Genomic DNA, 21,535 nt, shown 5'->3' with positions numbered 1-21,535 from the left:
CTGGTTCCTAAATAACAAAAATCTAAGTCCGAACCATAACCAATGCTTAAGGGCCCACATGTGTATGAGATTAGTGCTTAATGTTAGAAGGAAAATTAAATTTTGACTTGTGTTTTATCATTTATTGACTTTATCTATTGTCGTTATCTCTTTCATAACATTGAAGAATACATCCTACCTCAAGCTGAGTCACAAATTTGAAATTTAATCTCCTTTATGAGACTGAAGGTTACCCCTTACCTCAAAGTGAGAGATGCATATCTATTGAATCAAAAGTCATTAACATAGATTTTATTTTGTTCAAGAATGATTAACTTATAATTTTTTATTTGCAAAAATCAAAATTTTTAAATAACTACACAAATACCATTACATTGCATTAGAAATTTGATTCTCACCCTTCTTAAAAAAAGAAGGCATAGAGATTTGAATTTAATTGAAATTGATTTTAGAGCTCTACTTACTAGAGTTTGCATTTTCCTTTAATTTCAGTTCTGCCAGCAAATTGTGCTATAATATTTGTTACGGTGAAAAATAATTTTCTCTTAACTTTTTTTCACTAAATGATGATTAAGGCCTGGACTTCCCACGTGATTGTTTTGGGGGGATGATGACAGTGTGTGGTTTAAAGATACCTTAAATCCAAAGGAAGAACAGAACTTAGCTCAAATGAATCTCAATTGTTCATTGATTAATTTGATGAGTTCATGATACACATCACTATAAAGAAGAACAAGATCGAAGATATGCCTTTCCTGAAGGGTAGGTTAATCTTCAATCCAAATTTCTAATTAAAAAGCATCCACTTCCAAAAAAGACACCGCAAACCGACCAATCAGGAATTTGACAAAGAATCTATACCAAAAACATTCCATCAACTTATTTTAATGACTAATATGCCCTTCACAAATTGGTCCTGAAAACAATTATTGAATGGCTTATCCTTCCCCTTTCCTGGCCGTCCATGAGAACCTTTGGAGTCACTACTCTAATGCAAATGGATTTGATGTTACGATAATGCCATCTTCCTTATCTCATTTGAAAGTTAGATTTGTGGTGGGATTCATCTATTGTGGTCATGGCAAGGGACATTTTTATTAGGTAGATTACAGAGAGAATTTATGCATACCAATTTTACAGCACTGTATAGATTTTTATTTATTTACTACCTATATAAGTCCTGAAAAAGCTAGAGAGAATGAATGTGTTGACAAAAACAGTCCAATACCACCCCACCCGAGATTTCTGTCTAACTTTTACTGTTTTTAAATTTCTTAATTTGTTGTTCAACCAATAACATGTAAGCAGGTTGCTACATAGTGATTTTGTATCAAGAGTTTTCATACTATATAGCAAAACTATTTCTGTTGCTACATAGTGATTTTGTATCAAGAATTTTCGTACTATATAGCAAAACTATTTCTAATTCCACTTTGTCCACCTATTAGTGGAAGGAGAGTTTGGGAAACACAGGTGCCTTTTAGCAAAACAGTGGCAGATGGGCCAAGCAAGCTTTGAAAATCATTGAGACCATCATTTCCAACACAGAATCTCTTCAGATATATAATACTTGCCAACACTAAACTCGTTAAAGAAATAAAAATACTCTCTCCCCCTCCATCAACCTTTCTCTCTTCAACCCTTTTTCCCATTCTTCCTCCTCCTCCTATCTCTCTCATTGTAGTGAAAGAAAGTGCTATACAGAGCCATGGATGTATCAGAAAAGCTTCAACAATATAGATACCACATAACCATAGCAATAGTTGTTTCACTCTCATTTTCCTTGCTGTTATATGCAGCTCCTCGGTTTCTGACCATTCTGGCCTATTTTTGGCCTTTGTTTGCTTCCACTACTGTCTTCTTGGTTGCAATAATAGCCTTCGGAGGAGTTTCAAAACTCTCAACTGAAGAACATGGTGAAAAGGCTGGTGAAGGACTCTTGGATTATGTAGCAGGAAGGGCAGAACTTACTCAGGAGGCTCAAAACTTCTAAGGGAATGAAGGGTGTTTGAATTTCAGGCTTAGTTTAGAAGGACTTAGTACCTTTGAAGTTCAAAATCCATGTTCGATGATGTCATGTTCTATGTGACCAGATTGGTGCTGAAAAGACAATTGTATCTATCCAATGTGCATAACAATTGTCATCGCAATATGAACAAAAATAAACAAGTATAATTAAACTCTGGAAATGTTGAGTATAAAATTTCTTCAGTTTAATCTCATTGTTTCATGCCTTCTTAAGTTGGCTAAACGTAATGGTTTTGGCATTAACCCTTTATTCTGTGGTAAAATCTGTCTTCATTTTTATGTACTACAGAAAATTTGCTTTCTGGACCTTCCCTTGTTATTTCAATCACCGAGCCTTGGATTTGTAATATTTTTTTCCCGATTATTTTGTCCAATTTTAAGTCACAAATTAATACAATTGAAAAGATAACATGTATTTTTTATGGGGACAAGGTTTTGCGGAAAAAAGAAACAGAATTATACAATGAGTTATGCCTTTGAAAATTGACAATTTTAATCTCCTTTTCCGAACGATAAAGTTAAGATGAGAGGATAAAAATGACCATAACTATATTCTAAAACGATTTTCCTATTCTATTCATTAGGTGCGTAGGTTAATAACTTTAATAGAAAATAAATGAATTTTGTGGTTAAAATTTTTTTGTTTTCCTAACAAAAGTTTCTGTTTTGACTTCTGCACTTGGTGTATATCATAGAAAAATCGATTCTAAAAATAAGCTTTTGGGTTTGGGTTTGGGTTTGAGTTTGAGGGGGAACTTAATAGCCTCTTGAGCAGATAGCTGCATGGAAAACTAAATTTAAGGCCTTTATAATTATAACAAAAATTGATTAATGAGCTGATCTCATGGTTTTAGTTCTTAAGATCATTTTCCACTCTGACAAAACTCTTTCTTCATTTTTTTTTCTTTTGAGAAAAAAACCTAAGAAAGCATCTAACCTTTCAAGTGGCCCTCCGCAAACACTAGCGCTTGATTTTGTTCACTTTCTTTTTTCGTTATGAAAATATTTAAGACAGCATCTACCTTATCAAGTGGCCTACACTTGGGAACAAACTGTTGAGTTATCTTTTACAATTTTGGATTTTGCTTTCATATCCATGTGTTCCAAGTAGTGTTAAGCTCATGAAAGTGTGCTTTGTACCCGATAAAATGTTATATATTATCACAGAAATACATTGATTCACTAAAAATAAACAAATCGTACAAAAAAGATTTTCCCTTCCCCCTTGATCTCCAAGTTGTTTTCTTGGGCCTTGGCCTATTTGATTATAAAAAAAATTGTTAATATTATAAGAAAATATTAGAAAAAATCTATAGTTAATCCCATGATAGGTAAACATCAATATATCTCATGTGATGGGCATCAATTGTCCAATGCAAATATGTACCACATTATCCGTGACATAACCAAGAACATGTGCATTGCCACCAAGCATGTGGGGTGGGCAAAGGATTGCTTACTTGCCACAAACACGTTGCCTTGTAACAGCATTGCAACCTTAAAAGGGTTATTTGTTTTTAATGAGGCTGTTGAGGAGTAAGTTTCCTAAAAACTTCGTTAGGTGAAGGAACATGAAACATGGCTATGTTGAGGACCAACATCCCTATATTCTTAAGTTGTTAAATGAAGATACATGAATTGTTTTATATGTCTAAACAAGTATAGCAAATTAATGGTGCTTGCTATTTACTTTGTTCATGTGCTGCATGCTGTGCCTACTTACCTTTATTCTCCTTGCCTTTAGTGGCTGAATTGATGGTTACCTGGCGTGTTCCTCTTGGGTGAGAGAGCAAATGCCCACATGCGATGCAGATAAATTGTCCACCCATATGACATAGTGGCAGGAAAGTAGCAGACTAGAGATTCTAATTTCTATTTGAGTTGTAATTTTTTCACATCATTATTTTTACACATTTCCTTTAATTCATATAAAATGTCACATCTTCTAATAAAAAGAGAACGAAATTGAAAAAATCACACTTCTTTTATATGGATGTAAATAAGGGTCTCTTCACTCAGTCTACTATTATTATTTGCTCATTGCCCATTAATTAAAATCTATCTAATATTTAAGTCCCCGTTAATGTCCCAACACTGTCAGGCAGTAGATCTCCATATTCAACGTTAGTCATAGTAAAAACACAAATTAAGAAACCTGTTAGTTTTTGTACCATTGATCTGATACTTGATGAGAAAGAAACATGGGATACCTCCACCTGCATAGGGTGCTAATAACAATACTTCAATAACACTTGTTTGAAATTGAAATCCGGTCTTGCAGTTATAGATTGAGGGTGTAAAGGATTGTGGACAATATTTTGTTCTTGGTAATTGATCTCAGTCTCTGAAGCACTGTTACATTGGAGGATTCTTCTCTGTATCTCACTCTTCTCATTGAGATGAGAATATTCTCTTGACGCTGAAAGTAATGGTTGTTGACCTTCATTTGTACCCATCAACTTTCTGAACAAAACTTCATATTTTAGCAAGCCACCTGAAAAGTTGAGGTTATGAGAGACATAATTTTAGCAGCTGCCATGTTTCTGATCTCTCGTTTGATTTTGATGACCAAAATGAAGCTTCCTTTGAGTCAATTATGAAACTAGTATTAGTAGAGTTACTTTTGATGACAGCATTGTTGATAAACTAATGGCAAGGAGTTATCTTTCTGAAGTTTGTGAATATGTGGTTATTCAAAGTGTTTGCCTCAAAATTAGTTTGCATCCTCTCCAACTGAGATACGTCCTTGCCCTCGTTATTAGTAAAATTTAGGATAATATATTATATCATTCCCGACATTTAGTCCGTATAGCTGCAAACTCTTGTGCTAGAATTATTAGAACAAATTCACGAACAATTCAACTTTATTTCATTGAAGAAACTAATGCTTTGGCAGCCTAATTTATATGACTGATAACAATAATTCTGAATGGATGCATTAAGTATCAACCAATAAATTTATTTGAACTGACAAAGGAAACATACAAAGGAACATTGTTCTTCAATCCACTACGATCAGTGGCATCACGATTCACTCGTATAATCAATCCCTAGTGTCTGACCTTTCCTCTTTCCTTTAAGTAGAACTACTTTACAATGCATATGAAACTTTATGCTATATCATCTTTTTGGGCCCATATGAACAATAGCAAGTGTATTGATGTTTTATAAGATGCACATAAAAGAAAAGAAAAGAACATTACAACCAATCGGCACAAGAATAAGAACCTGAGAAAGTTACTTATTGTACCTCAACTTATCCAGAAAAGAACTAGATTTCCATTTTGCACACTCGAGCAAATTCTGTTACATTATCCTAAAAGAACAACTTTTTTTTCTCCCTTTTGAGGAAGTTCTAAATTGAAAATACATGACCAGATTCAAACCATTGTCTTAGCTGCCAAATGGACAATTCAACACCAGACAAAATTTAGATATGGTAAATTGGGTGTGTTATTTTTTCAATTAAAAACGGTATTTTATTTTATTAATCACAATTGATTTTAATTATCAAAATGAAAGAAACAGATTTTGAGATTAAATGTCAACTTTAATTAAAGAATAACATTAACAGTATCTTTTTAGAGACAAAATCCGCAATAATACCTAAGTTTTGTCCTAAGACCTCAAAATGCCATGTCGGCTTCGGCCCTCTCACTACAAAGCCTTATTACCTGAATTTCGTTTGGCCCAAAGTAGCCCAAATTTAAAATTCCAAATCGGAAACCAAAAACTGAAGAAAATCCAAATTGGAATTATTTTTTCTTGGAATTCTCGGAATAAGTTAAAGAACAGAAACAATCGACAAAAAGAAGGTCAAAAAGCAGAACTGGAGTTGGGAATAAGATGAACCAGAGGGCAAGGGTTTGAGCTCCCTCTCTCTCTCTGGTATGCTACTCAACACACTTTCATTAATTTTCCCGAAACCTCTGCATCCTTGTGTTCTGCCACGTTATTTATCTTGTAACCAAACTTTTCAAGCTTCTGTTTCTGGCAGCCGAAGACCCCTTTCTTGTAACAATTTCAATATCTGCTTAGGAACTTTCTGGGTATAAAAAAAAGTCTTTTTTATTATTTAGTTTGCCCATTTTCGTTTTGTTTATTTTTCTGTTAATGTTTAGGATTTTGGTTTCGTTTCTTAACATTACCTGTTTCTGGGTCACTTAAAGTTTGAAACTTTGAGTGATTTAAATACTCCATTCAAGTGGGAAAATGACATCCATACCTTCGAAAAACCTATGGATTCGGAGGCAACAATGCCCTTGTGGAGATTGGAAGTGTTATATTACATATGAGGGTGATGCTGAGGAGGGTTCTACACCACCAGAATTGGTGAAGGCAGAGAAAGCATCATCTGCAGCTATGATTACTCCCTATGTTGGGATGGTGTTTAAGAGTGATGATGATGCTTTTGAGTATTATGGCAATTTTGCTAGGAAGAATGGGTTCTCTATTAGGAAAGAAAGATCTAGAATTAGCCCTCAATTGGGTATTTACAAGCGTGATTTTGTTTGTTACCGATCTGGTTTTGCCCCGGTGAAGAAGAAGCCTAATGGTGAACACCATAGAGATAGGAAGTCCGTGAGGTGTGGATGTGATGCAAAAATGTATCTGTCCAAGGAGGTTGTAGAAGGGGTTTCTCAATGGTTTGTTGTGCAGTTTAGTAATGTGCACAATCATGAACTCTTGGAAGATGATCAAGTGCGCCTTCTGCCTGCGTACCGTAAAATTCATGAGGCCGATCAAGAGCGTATACTCCTGCTTTCCAAAGCCGGGTTTCCAATACATCGGATAGTGAAAATGCTTGAGTTGGAAAAGGGCATCCAAGGGGGGCAACTTCCTTTCTTGGAAAGGGACGTGAGGAACTTTGTTCAAAATCGCAAGAAGGTTGTTCAAGAGAATGAGGCATTGCTCAGTGAGAAAAGAGAAAATGATATATTGGAACTTCTTGAGGCATGCAAAGCCGTTAAAGAAGCAGACGATGACTTTGTCTATGATTTTACAGTGGATGGGAATGATAAGGTTGAAAATGTAGCTTGGTCATATGGTGACTCTGTTAATGCAAATGCTATGTTTGGTGAGGTAGTTTATTTTGACACTACTTATCGATCGATCACTTATGGATTGCTTTTCGGTGTATGGTTTGGTATTGATAGCTATGGTAGAACCATTTTTTTTGGTTGTGTTTTATTGCAGGATGAAACACCGCAATCCTTCTCATGGGCATTACAGGTTTACTACTAGCATCCTCTGTATAAGATTTTACTTGTGCCTTCATATTCTTCTTATGGTGATCATTGCTTGATACAGACTTTTGTCCGGTTCATGAGAGGAAGATGTCCACAAACTATACTAACTGATCTAGAGCCAGGGCTCAGAGATGCCATTAGAAGTGAATTTCCTGGAACTAAACATGTCATTCCTCAGTGGAATATTCTATACAAGTTACCCAGTTGGTTTTCTCTTCGTCTTGGGTCTCGCTATGCAGAATTTAAATCCGAGTTTGATGCCTTATTTCACATTGAGAGTACAGAGGATTTTGAACTTCAGTGGAGCCAAATGATTTCTGTTTTTGAACTTGGTTCAGATAAACATACTGATTTATTGTTTTCTGTTCGAGCATCCTGGGCACAATCCTATGTAAGAGGTTACTTTTTGGCTCAAATGGTGACAATAGCTTATTCAAAGTCCATAGATGCTTTTTTGAAAGGGATTTTCACTACACACACATGTTTGCGTAGCTTTTTTGAGCAGGTATGTTGGTAAGAACTATTTTGTCTTGCATGCTTGCGCTAGCATTGTTGCTCAGTTGTTGTTCTAATGATTTTCTTCCCTCATGTATATTGAAGGTTGGCATTTCTGCAAGTTTTCAGCGTCAAGCACATCAGGAGACTCAATATATTCATCTCAAAACTTGCATACCTATTGAAGAGCACGCACGGAGTATTCTCACACCTTTTGCTTTCAATGCTTTGCAGCAAGAGCTATTACTGGCAATGCAATATGCTACATCTGAAATGGCCAATGGATCATATATTGTGCGGCATTTCAAGAGGATGGATGGAGGACGACTTGTGATATGGTTGGCAGAAGACGAACAGATACACTGCTCTTGCAAGGAATTTGAATCCTCAGGAATACTATGCAGACACGCTCTTCGTGTATTCGTGATAAAGAACTACTTTCAGCTGCCTGACAAATACTTTTTAAGTAGGTGGAGACGCGAATGCTCCTTGCTTATTGATGATGATCATAATAATCAAGGTATTGGTGGGGATTGGTTTCAAGAATATCAGTCCCTAGCAGAAACTTTATTTTCAGAATCATCAATTACAAAAGAGCGATCTGACTACGCCCGTAAAGAACTGACAAAAGAACTAACTAGGATTCTTAATGAGGTTAGAAATATGCCTGAGACTGATGCAGTCTGCATGACCATGACTGTTTCACCAGCCAGCTAGTTTTTAAGTGCTGAGTTGTATATATGTGATAGCATGCAAGTTTGCAACCATCGGTTCATGATAATAAAATGTAAAGTGACTAAATAAAGAATGCTTCCACAGCAAGTGACATAGGGAAATTGTTCAAACCTTTTCAGTTTGTTTTGAAATGGAATATTTTACATGGACATTGTGATTTGTTACTTCATGCTTTGTTTGGGAGTTTGGAGGGAGAGAAAAGAAAGAATTTGAAAAATAAGAGAAGAGGAAAGGGATTAATACAAAACCTCTCCAAATATGGAAATAGGAGGATTTTCACCTCTTATTTAAAAACTCCTATTAAGTCTTTTCCTTCCCTTCTTTTTCTCCTGAAAATTAACTCTCAAATAAAGCTTTAATGTCATTGTCTCCTATATTAGTGATCAAGCTACAAAGAAAGTTCATAATGCCCAAGAATTTTCTTGACGAGCATAATCTCTAATTTTTTCATATAGTATTTATTTATTTACTTAACTTTGTTTATGGTCTCATAGGCAGCCCTAAACTTGGGTAACTCGGGTAAAGGAAGAGAATTATGCTAAGTCTTTGCCAACTAATGTAAATTTGTCGAAACTTTTTATATAAATTTTATGAATGAATTTATTTATTTACTTCATTGTCTTTTTTGGGCTCAGGTTAAAATTTAGTTCTTGAATTGTTTAATAAAAATGTTTTAATATAAATATGCAATTCATATTAATTTATGTGCACATTTTAATTATATTTAATGATATGGAATTAATTTTATTAAACTTACAAATAGAAAGACACTAAACGTGTGATGTTACTTTCAAATTGAAGTCAACATTTTTCAGGAATCTCTGAACACGATAAAGGCTTAGGCCTTTATTGCCCTGCTTAGAAGTTAGAGTGACTTTTATAAGAGAGCTTTGGGCCCAAACTCAATGAAAGACTATAAATTGTGCATGGTGTGCTTCTATATCGCACCGGTGTGTAGAGAGCCGTTAAAGTGAGTTAATTTAACTCATTTGAGTTGATCGAACAAAAAAAAAATTCATGAGTTTACTCACAATGGGTTAATTCAATAGTAAGTCAACTCAATTAAGTGAGTTTATAAAATGTCAATTTAGTTGAGCTTACTAATTTGCTAAATTGACTCACAAGTTGATTTATTAAACTTTAAAAAATAAAAACATTTTTAATAAAATTTAAGATTATTTTTAAAAAAAATTATAATTAGTAATACTACGAAGTAACTAAGTAGAATTTTTTTACTCACCAAAAAATACTAGTAAGTATAAATTATCAAACACTTTAACATTTATATTATTCATATATTTATTTTTTAGCATGCGTACTTTTTAGTAATTGTTAAACTTAAATTTTATTTTTCAAAATAAAATCTCAATTATATTTCACCAGTTATGCAAAAAAATATAGTGTAAAAAAATATTATATGCCTATAAATAAGGGAAAAAATTATTAAATTTCACACAAATAAACCGACAGTTAATTATTACTCAAGTCTAAATTAGGCTTCCAATCAAATCTATCTTATGAATTCAAATCCTAATTTGACTTATTTTAAATGTGTGACCATCTAAATTCACGATATATTGCCACTTGCCGATGATATTAAAATGCACATAATATAATGTATAAATTATACTGAAGTGACAAGAATGTTTGTGAGATTGACATAACATATTTGTGATCAATGTTACCGAATTTCTCTAGTCAATTGTATATGTGAGCTGAACCAGTGGCCACATTCTCTTCAATTATCTTTTAAGCTGAATATTTGGACCCACGTGAGTGAGTGATTGATGAACGAACGTAGGGCGGCGAGTTGTACACTTGTCTTTCTAAAATCAAATGTCATTTTTTTCAACAAAGTTGTTATTTTGTTAAAGATCATTGTTGTACTGATCCATGCTATTGGCAATTATGCAGCACGCTTCTGTTTGTCTGAACATGCAGACAAAATCTATTTTGTTCGTGCTCCTCCCTCATCAAGCTGGTGTCCTTGACCCTTCTAGATTTCGCCTTTTAAGCCTGAATAGATGAATGTTTGGGGTGAAATTTTGATGTGATTCTTCAATTTATCAAATCCTCATGTTCTCTTCGAAGAGGGTCCCTCCCTGATCTAGGGAGTATGGAGAACCTCACCATGATATTTGGTCACAGTTGAAAGGTTTGACAAAGAATACTGTTTACATTCTTGTTTGAAATCTTTTATTAGTTGATGAATATTTATTGTACTGTCTAATTTAGTGATGACAAAAAGGGAAAAGTAATGTAGTTATAATTATTTTTTAAAAAGTGTTGTAATAATTGATTAAGTCCTTCAATTATCAAATAAACATTTACCTTCAATACTAACAGTTATGTTTTTTGTGTGCCACGTTCTACTTGCTTGTTTTCCTTTTCTTTCTTCTTCTTCGTGGCTCCTTTTCTTTCTTCTTCTTCCTCTTGAAAATCTGTGTTTAGGGATGTTAGTTTAAGTACAATGAATTCATTAAATCAGATTTATTTTAAAGATGATTTACCTTAATGAGACATTAAGAGGGTGTAGGAATTATTTGATCTTGGCTTCCACGCATCCACAAACCATACAGATCTTGAAATATGTAAACCTTGAAGATGTTACTGTTTGTGCCAGCAATGCTGGATTTGACAATAAGAACAAAATACTCAAGTCTAAATTTTAATAATATTTTATTTTTAATTTAATATTTTTTCTTGTTTTTTATAACTTTGAATAAATTTTAATCAATAATTAAAAAAATTATCGAAAAACATTACTAACATTCCTCTTATAACAGTTAACAAAATTTACTCCCTGTATGGCTATTATAAATAACATAGATACCACATATTTTGTGCCGTATTCTGCTATAAAATCCTTCCATCCAACCAAACATTTTTGACGAAAACGACCAAACAAGATAACATGTCTATTCAGGAAATTTTGATTGTCATTTCGACAAATTTCATCATAGAATAAAAAAATACATTGATATTGTTGAATTACATGGATGTAGCTGACAAGAGTAGAAAATGCAGAAAAAGTAAAAATAACAAATATACTGTTCTGGCGGATTATAGTGTTATTAGTGTTATTTATTAATGGAATTTAAAGTTTTACGTCAATAAAATACTTAAGTTTTGTCATTATTTACTTCCTTAGTTCATAATAATATGTAAAGAGTGTTTAGGAGAACATGTGGATTATATAAAATAGATTTGCATAAAAACATAATTATTTGTGATTTTTAGTTATTAATTGTAAATCATAATATTTTTAACTTGCAACGAATAACTATTAGTTATAAAAAGAAAATTGCAGTGAGATACTGCTAATATTTATCAAGTATTTGTTTTATTTGCGCAACAATTATATACAGTTTTAACGGCTAAGAAGTCGTAATATACGTTAATATATATAAAGTTTTTTTATACCCTATATTTATGTCAATAAAAATAGTATGTAATAAATTTTTATTAAAAATTATAACATTTAGTGTATCAATGCATTCAGTGTAATTGACTTTTAATAGATTTTTTTTTTATATGTATAATGTTAAATAGGTTACAAAGTTTACACTAAGAACTCATTTTTGTAAAAAATTAAATTAAATTCCGTTGTAGTTGTGTTTGGAATATTATACAACTAAGGAGAGAAAATTTAATGACAAATCCTTGGTAAATTTGATTTTTTTTCTAGTGTGTCCTTCCCGGCATTTCCTGCTCATAGAAAGAAACTGTTAATGTTTTTCACTCATATTCAAATTCTTAAACAGTGGGATTGTTCTTGGAATATATCACTAGCGATTGAAACGATAATAGTAAAGGAGAGAAAGACAAAGACAAGAGTAACATACAAGTACAAGGCCAAGATGCAATATTACATAAACTTAACTAAAACGACATGACAGAATTTTGCAGACTGAAAAGGAAAGAAGGGTACAGAGGGTGGAATAGCTCTACATATCCAAACAAAAGGGACGAAATTGAAGTAAACAGAACCATATGACTCTACTCATTTGAAACAGACTAAAGCACTTTATTTCTTGTCATCTTTTGATTAATTAAGATGTACTAAACTGCAATAAGTTGTCTTTGAGCTTCAATTCTTATTTCCTCTTTCATTTTCCTTATGAACTCTTCAAACTTTTTGTTCAGTTCATCTGTATTTACTAACTCCTCGTTACTTGTTATTATTGATTCTTCTAGTTCATCATCTTGTGCCACCTCCACCTCACTTTCTATTTCTCCTTCTTCATCCTCTTCTTCTGCAATGTAAACTTCACTTTCTTTTCCTTCACTTTTGGTGCTTTCTTCTTGATCTTCAGCTTCTGAATATTCTTCACTGTATTCCTCTTGCCATTTAGCTTGTGCTTCGTCCATAAGAGGAACATTCTCTTGGGACTCAGAACTTCCCAGAGAGACAACAACCGTGTCAGAAACCGGTGCCTTTGTCTCCGACAGATTGGAAGCTTGAAGCTGATAAAAGTCAGAATCCGATACAGATTGGAGTGAGCTTTTGGCTAAAAATGCAAGGATTCCATTGCAAATGAGAAACATGTATTTTCTTTCAAGGGTGTGAGTGAACATGGAGAAAAGGCACGTGGAGAAGTAGGCATTGAAGGACTGAGGGTGTATGGAAAAGCCAGAAGAGTACCAAACTATGATAGAAAACACAGACACTGAGAAAAAAAGCTGTAATGTTCTTTTCAAAAAGTGTTTCTTGTTGAATTTCTTATGAATCTGATCCTCGCTTTGATTTTGATTTTGATCCATCTATGGAGGCTAGCTAACTCTTCTTCTATAAAAGCACTTATGAGCTAGTCTTAATTATTAATGGAAGGTAAGGCTCAAATGAGGATTTGTGAGAGATAGAAGAGGTGGCTTTGGAATAAAATAATGAGTTGTGTTGAAATGCTGTTGTTTGCGACTTAAGTGCACTTGTGGTGTTGAGTGAATACTGAACTCTAAGCCCCCTTCTATTTATACTAAGCCTAAATCTACAATAACTTATTGTGTTGTCAAATAATTTGATAAAATCAAAGCAAAAATAATTTAATAAAATGGACGTATTTTTATGGATTATACTGACACGAGGGAGATATGAACAATTACTAACCATAATTACGTGGGGGTGGCTAGATTAGTAGCAAACAACTATAGAGACCAAAATAAAAGTAAGTCAATTACTATATATTTATGAAGAAAGAATAGAATGTAAATAATGGAAGGTGATGCTGTTATTTGGAAAAGAAGTTCAGTGAAGTTTCTAGATGTCACCCTTCCTTGCCATAACCTGTTTAACAAGGTAAAAGAATGAATGAAAAGTGTTTTCCCTCAACAATACGTAGAGACTGTAGCTCAATAATTTGTGTGCATTCTAGTTTGTGGGTCCGATGATTCTTTATCATTTGAGGACTACCACAACTCCTGCCTCAGTTCTTCTGTTACCAGTGTTTTAATATTTTTGTCTTTATTTTTTTAACTTGACTACACTAAAGTGTTTTTTTCATATTTAAAAGTAATTTAAAGAAGTGAAAGTTTTTGAAAATGTATGAATTTTCTTGAGGAAATTAGAAGGGATGCCAACAAAATTGCATTGGCACATACATATACTAGCTTTAGGACTGTTTGGTATAGCAACTGAAATGGAAAGTGAACAAATATAGCTGAGGAAAAATTTTCCCTCACTGACTTCGTATATCTTTCTCTAAAGAAAATATTTTTTTGAAGTTTTCTGAAAAAAATAATAGAAATCTGATTCGTGTAAATACATGAATATGTATGTCTAAATACTTGGTGGGTTTTACAATTCTTTTTCTTTCAAACAAAATATTAAAAATAATAAGAGTCACAAAAATGTCATAACTTGTAATGTTAAGTGTGTAGACATGTTAAAGATATTTTGTGGTGCCAATTAATTATCCCAGCTAATCAGCCGAATAAATTAACAGACTGTAAACACACTTTTAATCAGGTAATTTTGTTGAAAAAAAATTCTCCAATTAAGTTTATAGACTACTTCAAAAATGCCTAGAGTGAAGATTAATTATGTTCTAAGTTTGCATTGAAGAAAAATAAAAGTAATAAAAAGCAGTGATAAGCAAAGCTCTAAATTGTTGGAAAGTAAAGGAATAAAAAATGAAAGGGAAATATAAATATTTATATTTGACTGTCATGTTCGAAGGGTGACTTCTATCATGGTTAATATACAATTGATATTTACATATCTACAAATAGTTAATTTCACTAAACATGTTTATCATATTCTACTTAAACTCATCAAACTCATATTTACAATAATATAGAATTATGATCGATGATAATAATAATAATAATAATAATAATATTGTGAGTAGCTATTACTTCATTTGATTTGTTATCAAAATTTTATCTGATGATTGAGATTCCAATTGTTTCTCTAATTAGACATACAATCACATATCTGCTTTTAAGGAAGTAATCCTTTCACACATGCGCTGGTTTCAATATTGTATATATATATATATATATATATATATATATATATATCTACTTTAAATCTTATCCCTAACTTTAGGGATTGGTTATCCAACAATTTCTTCTTCCGTGTCAAATGCTTTTTGTTGTATAACAATTGATATATTTGAATTTAAAATAGCAACCTTAAAAAAATCAATTTTTGTATTCTAAAAATACTCCTGTAAAGTCACCTTTCAAGCTCATGTGCATTTAGGTTAACATACTTCTCTAGCTGAGACTTTATGTTAGATTCATCTCATATATTTACCAATAACTCAACTAAGATGTTCCTCCTCTAATGAACTTAATATATTTGTTAACTATTTCTCTTAGTCTTTTTAATAAGATACTTTTAATTAAATTATATAAATTAATAAAAATAATTAAAATATTTTGTAAATATTATAACATGTATAATAATTTTGTTCTTATTTAATTTCATTGAACTTAACCTTACTATTAATATATTTACTCATTAATTAATTTTAATTTAAGTTTTCATCAACTCTATTTATTAATAAATAATAAACATTTCATAAAAATTATAGAATATTTTATATTTAGAAAGGATAGAAAAAACGTTAACCACCAAATTTATTAACTTTTTATGTCAAATGTCAGTTACCAAAAATATCAAATAGAGGCTTTATCGTCTAAAGAGCTAGTTCATGAATTGAACTCATATTCTAATAACAGCTTCTAGGTCCAAAGAACAAGCTTGCACAAATGTCACAACTTCTTAAAGAGAAGAGAAATTGAGAAATCATCTCCACCAATAGGCAAGTAGTACTTACTAGCTATTACGATGGACTGGTCGCTATGTTACAACCATGTACTCGTTTCATAATTATTGAGATATTTTGAGTATAATAATAGCCTACACAAACTTGTGGATGTAGACATTAATTGTTTTTATTATTTTTTAATCACCAATGAAGTTTTACCACGTGTCTATTTGTCCTTTAATTACGACGGTCGTCAATGAACACCTCCCATTGGAGGCCATCAAACCATAAAACCAATTATTTGAGTTGCACAATAATCGAGTCTATCCCAATCACACTTGTCTCAAGCACAAGCAAAATTATGAAAGCCTAGAAACATGTTTTTCTGGTACCAAGTTCATGAATGGAAACTGGAAAGACTGTTTACTGTTATATATGTAGGAGTAACTTTTTTTTTTCTTTATCTTCTTTTTGTTTTGATCACATGATTAATAACCAATCTGTGACCTTATTTTTATTTCCCCACTACCAAACCAAAATATTTAAAGGAACGCCATCGGAAGTTAATACAATTTTTAACTCTTATTTTCACAGCTTGTGAGCAATGTTTTTCTTCACAAGTTGAGCTGTGTTAATTACTCGTCAATGTTCTACAACTCCGGCCAAAGAATACTTGGAATAATGTTTTAAATGACATTCCTTTTAATTATTATTTCCTTCATGATGAGTTGTTATTTTTTAATTTGAGAGATAAAAGAAAAAAAATTGCTGGCAGTTTAGAATAATCATCCCCATACTCTTCATTTTGGGGGTATTAGAGGTGAAAAAGTAAGAGATAAAAAAAATAAACAACGTAAAAAAAAGGCAGGGAATAAATAAAATAAAAATATTACACGTGTATAAATATCAGTGTTAAAGCTTGTAATTACCAAAATTAACAAAACAAAAATATGGAGCAATTATATAGCTATTGCGACCGTCATGATTCAGGACAAGGTACATCTCCAAAACCTTAACATTGAAATCAGCATCAGTTATACGAATTTGTGTTTGAGTACGACACACTCACCCCTATTTCACCACATGTAAACTAGCCAAAAACCAATGATTGTGAACCAGATGCGTAAACAAACACAAACTAGCCACAGATAGTGCTTTCCGTGGAAACAAAACTGCCACATTGCCGACAGGTGTCACCATCAACCATCAACCCCGAAAAAGGAGAGCAAACAATTAATCAACGCAATGCAACTCTTCTTCACGTGAAAACACTAACTATATCTATTATACATAAATAGGTTTAAGAAAAATCACAAGTTAGCGCTCACACATAAAATTCATCATATGACCTTATCATAACATAAAGAGGCACATATATATGGTCTCTTACTTTACTATTCATGGTGCGAGTATACAAAACTTGAAACTAGTAAAATATTATTTATTAGCATTTAGCTTAAAGGCATTTCGAAAAACTCGTTCAATATTGATCGGGCCACAAGAATGTTCCCATTGCAAAAGCTCTCTTCTCATCAAGGGTACCCTTGAAACTTAGTCCATATTGCATAAGAAGCAAGTTCACCTTCCACTCCTCCATGCTCTCATAATCCGGTTTGGTGTAGCGTGGATAGTGAAGTGGCATTTGAAACCCAGAAGAAGGGTACTCATTTGCAACCTCATTTGAAGAAGACCCTTTCAAGCTCTTGGCCTCTCCATTTTGGTAACATGCAATCTGAATCTGCTTACACTGCTCTTCTGTGTTGTTCATTGGGTACCCAAAAACATGGCAAGCTGAGTGGAGAAGCCATCTAAGAGCCATTGTTCTCAGCCTCTTAGAGAAACTAATACTATACTAGTGTTTTGCTTAAAGCAAATGCTGGGTTGATAGAGCTAGTGCGTATATATATATATATATATATAGAAGCAATGCACATATAGTATCCCGTGAAAGACAAAAAAGTGCGTATTGCATGCGTTAATTAAGCAAATTAAGAGTCCCTTACGATATGTCTATGAATTTAGTATTTGTATATTCTATGTGAAGTTTTGGAATTTGGCTGCCTTACTTGCTCTGATTGTTATCTTATATTATTATGTGTAGTTTCTTGGAGTGCTTTGATAGGTCAAATTTTCTTGGAGTGATTGATCATTGATGGTCTAATATTTTTCTATGCTATATTATGTGTTACTGTCGACGGGTGTCTTCGATGCTTGTTAAAGAATTGAGTGCCTGTTTCCTTAGTTTATTCCCTAGAAATAATCATTTGTTCTAATTAAGTTTTTTAGGGAATTCTTAATGAAAAATGATAATTACTAAAAAAAATAAGGTGTTTCCAAAGAAACAAGCTTTAAGAAATAAAACGTAATATTTAATATATTAACAATTTTAAAAAACTAATTTTATTTTAAAGTTTTTGTAAATATTCATTGATACTCGCCTCACAAAAAAAATTATATTATTCATACAATTATCTTTTTTTATAATACTTTATAGATAACACATTTTTTAATATTTTTTATTACTATCAATTTTATAACAAGTTACAATAATATATATTTTTAAATTATTTACAAAATAAATATTTTAATTTAAAAATATATATTTTTAAGAAAGTGTATTCGTAGAACTTGTTTGTTTCTCTTTTTACATATACTTTTTTTCTTTTAAAAAAATAATAAAAACTTATTTGCCAATCTAAGTTTTTAAAAACTGTTTTTAAAAATAATTTTTCATTTTCAGTTTTTAAATATAAAAAATACACTCTAAAGTGTTTTGTTTTAAGTTTTTTTATTTATTTTTTTATCTTAAAAACAGTTTTGAAAATTAAAGAAACAAACAAATTTTATTTTTTATTTTTTATTAAAAACATTTTGTTAAAATTATTTTAAAATATGATTTTTAATATTTGTTCTCTTTTCTTTTCTCAATCATATTAATCATCTAGCTTTATATTTATATTTTTATCTTTCCTTTTTATATTGTACAAACACAATATTTTGTATAACAGCCAGGGTCTTACGTGTCTGAGCATCGAGTTGTGTATTTATATGATATTCATGGCCTTGACGTCACATATCAATAATGTTAAATGGCTTTCGCATTACGATAAGAATTTTTATATCTAATTTGAAAAGTTGTGCATGTAGGTATCAATCATCACTGGTTATTTCTTTTAACCCATCAGGGGGATTATAAACATAGTCATCAAGGGATTTAATTAAGCATCTCGAGGATGCCAACACAATAAAAATATATAAACAATTAATAAATAACAATCATTAAATATTGGAATATATTAATAAAATATTTATCTAACTAAAAAAATTATTAATATACATTTAGTATATTGATAGTATATATTAAGATTTGCATTAGTAAAGCTATTTATCGATATAGTGTATTATTTTGTGAGTATGAAATTTTAATATTTATAATGATACTTTAAACTTCATTAAAAAAATATATTATTAAAAACCAATCTGGTATTAAATTATTAATAGATAACCTTTTTTATAATGAAAATAACCCATTTTGGTGATTATTTGATAAGCAATGAAGCAGTTGTGTTTGTGTACATGATATCAAATCACATGCTTATTTAATAATTAACTAAGGTTGATAAAATATATAATAAGGTCAATTTGAATAATTTATGTTTACATTATTTAATATGGAGATACCTAAAAGCCAGAAAATGTAAAATAGAAAAGAGAGTATTAATTTATATTTTTAAGATAAATAAAATATAATTTCTAAATCGGCAAATATATAAAACTACTGAATGTAGTAAAATTTAGAAAAAAAATCATATTATTAAGATGAATTTCGAATAAAGAAAAAATTTTACTAGACAAGACTATCCTACAATAAAATTTTGTAGATGAAATCTAAAATAATTCTCAACATCTTAATAGTAAATGAGAGAGCCAATGGAAGTTAAGACCAAGAAATAAGACATTTTCTCCAAACGAGGCGCTCAATAGTTTATGAAAAAAATATTCTAAAATATTTTTAAAAACTAACATTGTCATTTGAATTTTGATATGGCAAAGGTTTATTACAAGTTGTAACTATATTTAATTTTTTATCTGCAAATTGTAATTATGATCAAGATTATTTTTTAACTGCTTAATATAATCGTGGGCTGCTCTGCATACAGTTCACTGACAAACCAAACATCTGGAATTCCGAGCCCATTGGGCTTCAGAGACTACCTTATAGTTATAGGGCCAGTCAGAGTATTTTACAAGCAATGAATTGAATCATATGATTGTTGTTTGATGACCCAAAAAAATCATAGCACTATTTAATTCAATAATTCAATTAAAATACATTGATAATATGAAGACTTTTTATAGTATTATTTAATTTTATACTGTTATATTGATGAAAAATGTTAATTTTTGTAATAATAAATTTTAAAATTATATTTATTAAATATTAATAGATTTTTTTGACGATACATCAAAATTAAATTCGTAGTTCAATTCTCGAAAAGAGGATCCTACCAACCAAAATAAGAATAAAGGACAGTATGTTGATAAATTCTAAAACTGGAAACTCGATGGATATTGTGGGCAACTTTGAGGATTGCTGTTTTCACTTATATTGATGTATTTTTTATAGTACTTATGGTGATATGTTAATACATAGATAATTTTTTTTAAATGAACTTAAACAGACTATATAACTAAGCATTCAATCAAATTTTAAACTTTATTAATATACATTTTAAGAATATTTAATAAAGAATAAAAAAACTGTATTTCATAAAAATCAACATTTTTTCTTATTAGTTATTATCTTTTAAATCATTAATAGGTGATTTAAAAGTACTCATTATTGTTTACCTAATTCAAAACAGTTTTTCAATTTTAAAAAATCAATCAGTTAACTTAACCACTCAATGTCAATGCCAACTAGGACGAAATCTTCTTGGTGTCCAACTCACCATTGACAGGATTGCAATGCTCTACACACAAACCTTAACATTCTCTAAGATCAAACACTTTCATCCTTCAATCTCTCATTTCTTTTTTATCATGATTTTAGGAAGAAAAACTTACCCCCAAAAAAGGTATAAAAAGCAATTTCCATTTAAGAATTAGGCCAATTTTAAGTCTTATAAAATTCAAATTGACTCAATATATTTTTATTCCTATTTGTCTCTAACTTTTAATAAAAAAATCTATTAATTAACTGTTTAACTATTATCCTTAACAAGATTGTATGCGTAAATTAATTTGACTCACTGAGTGAAATGCTTCAGAAAATAAAGTGGTTTAATAAATTTAAATTTTATTACACATTAATCTTATTTGTCAATTTAAAATCAATAATTGTAATAGTACTTTTATATTCTATCATCAAGGTTGTTATAAGGTAACTATTCCCCAATGTATGGAGGAGGCTGAGGAAACCCAGAAAATAAAAATGAAAAAATTCCCAGAGTATGGATGAAGAGCTATGAACATAACAAAACAACAAAGGACACATTTATTATTAATATTGCCTTAGAGATACCTGAAATGAGACGTGATCAATTGGCTGTAAATGTGCTATAGTGTAACTTGTATTCTGGATTTCATATTTTAATAAATATAATGGCATTAAATATTTATAGAAAATACCTGAGATTAAAAAAAAAATACTGCAGTATTGGAAAGACGGGCCTTGATGAGTGAGGGCCCAAAAGCAAGGCCCTAGAAAGACACAAACCTCGAGATTCCATTTTCCAGGAACTCATGATGAGATGTTGAAGGTGCATTTGAGGTTAGTGAGGGCTTCAATTCATGGGTTTTACAAATAATGGA

General features: G+C 31.2%; 3 protein-coding genes across 6 annotated transcripts; 1 reads left to right on the top strand and 2 right to left on the bottom strand.

Moving 5' to 3' along the window:
* Positions 1 to 5,839: 5,839 nt before the first annotated feature.
* On the top strand, positions 5,840 to 8,653 carry LOC113874854 (putative protein FAR1-RELATED SEQUENCE 10). 4 transcript variants are annotated; one of them, XM_027513078.1, is made up of 4 exons: positions 5,860 to 6,990; positions 7,180 to 7,260; positions 7,339 to 7,765; positions 7,825 to 8,632. In XM_027513078.1, the coding sequence occupies exons 1-4, from the start codon at positions 6,241 to 6,243 to the stop codon at positions 8,487 to 8,489; spliced, it is 1,923 nt and encodes a 640-aa protein (XP_027368879.1). In that variant the 5' UTR covers positions 5,860 to 6,240; the 3' UTR covers positions 8,490 to 8,632. The 4 variants fall into 4 exon arrangements, with proteins under 4 accessions (XP_027368876.1, XP_027368879.1, XP_027368884.1 ...); XM_027513083.1 differs by having other exon boundaries at positions 7,339 to 7,782; positions 7,878 to 8,626; XM_027513075.1 differs by having other exon boundaries at positions 5,840 to 7,260; positions 7,339 to 7,782; positions 7,878 to 8,653.
* Positions 8,654 to 12,444: 3,791 nt separating this feature from the next.
* LOC113853023 lies at positions 12,445 to 13,430 on the bottom strand. The gene has a single exon (XM_027483453.1). It carries the CDS (start codon positions 13,269 to 13,271, stop codon positions 12,570 to 12,572), a length of 702 nt encoding a protein of 233 aa, XP_027339254.1. The 5' UTR covers positions 13,272 to 13,430; the 3' UTR covers positions 12,445 to 12,569.
* A 3,771-nt stretch (positions 13,431 to 17,201) lies between these two features.
* Positions 17,202 to 17,581, bottom strand: LOC113852192. Its single transcript, XM_027482432.1, has one exon. The coding sequence runs from the start codon at positions 17,538 to 17,540 to the stop codon at positions 17,202 to 17,204; it is 339 nt and encodes a 112-aa protein (XP_027338233.1). The 5' UTR covers positions 17,541 to 17,581.
* Positions 17,582 to 21,535: the final 3,954 nt, after the last annotated feature.

The sequence above is a fragment of the Abrus precatorius genome, unplaced genomic scaffold, assembly GCF_003935025.1.
Source record: "Abrus precatorius isolate BTA unplaced genomic scaffold, Abrus_2018 Scaffold10, whole genome shotgun sequence".
Taxonomy (NCBI): Eukaryota; Viridiplantae; Streptophyta; class Magnoliopsida; order Fabales; family Fabaceae; genus Abrus; species Abrus precatorius.
The sequence above is the reverse complement of the archived record's forward strand: the minus strand, read 5'-3'. Positions and strand labels throughout refer to the sequence as shown.

What these genes read in the sequence shown, in the direction of transcription:
- LOC113852192 (XM_027482432.1), bottom strand. Translation starts at nt 17,540, where the DNA reads ATGGCTCTTAGATGGCTTCTCCACTCAGCTTGCCATGTTTTTGGGTAC.
- LOC113874854 (XM_027513070.1), top strand. Translation starts at nt 6,241, where the DNA reads ATGACATCCATACCTTCGAAAAACCTATGGATTCGGAGGCAACAATGC. An exon ending in CCTTCTCATGGGCATTACAG is followed by an intron (nt 7,261 to 7,338) that starts GTTTACTACTAG and finishes TGCTTGATACAG; the next exon opens with ACTTTTGTCCGGTTCATGAG. An exon ending in CACTACACACACATGTTTGC is followed by an intron (nt 7,766 to 7,824) that starts GTAGCTTTTTTG and finishes TGCTTGCGCTAG; the next exon opens with CATTGTTGCTCAGTTGTTGT.
- LOC113853023 (XM_027483453.1), bottom strand. Translation starts at nt 13,271, where the DNA reads ATGGATCAAAATCAAAATCAAAGCGAGGATCAGATTCATAAGAAATTC.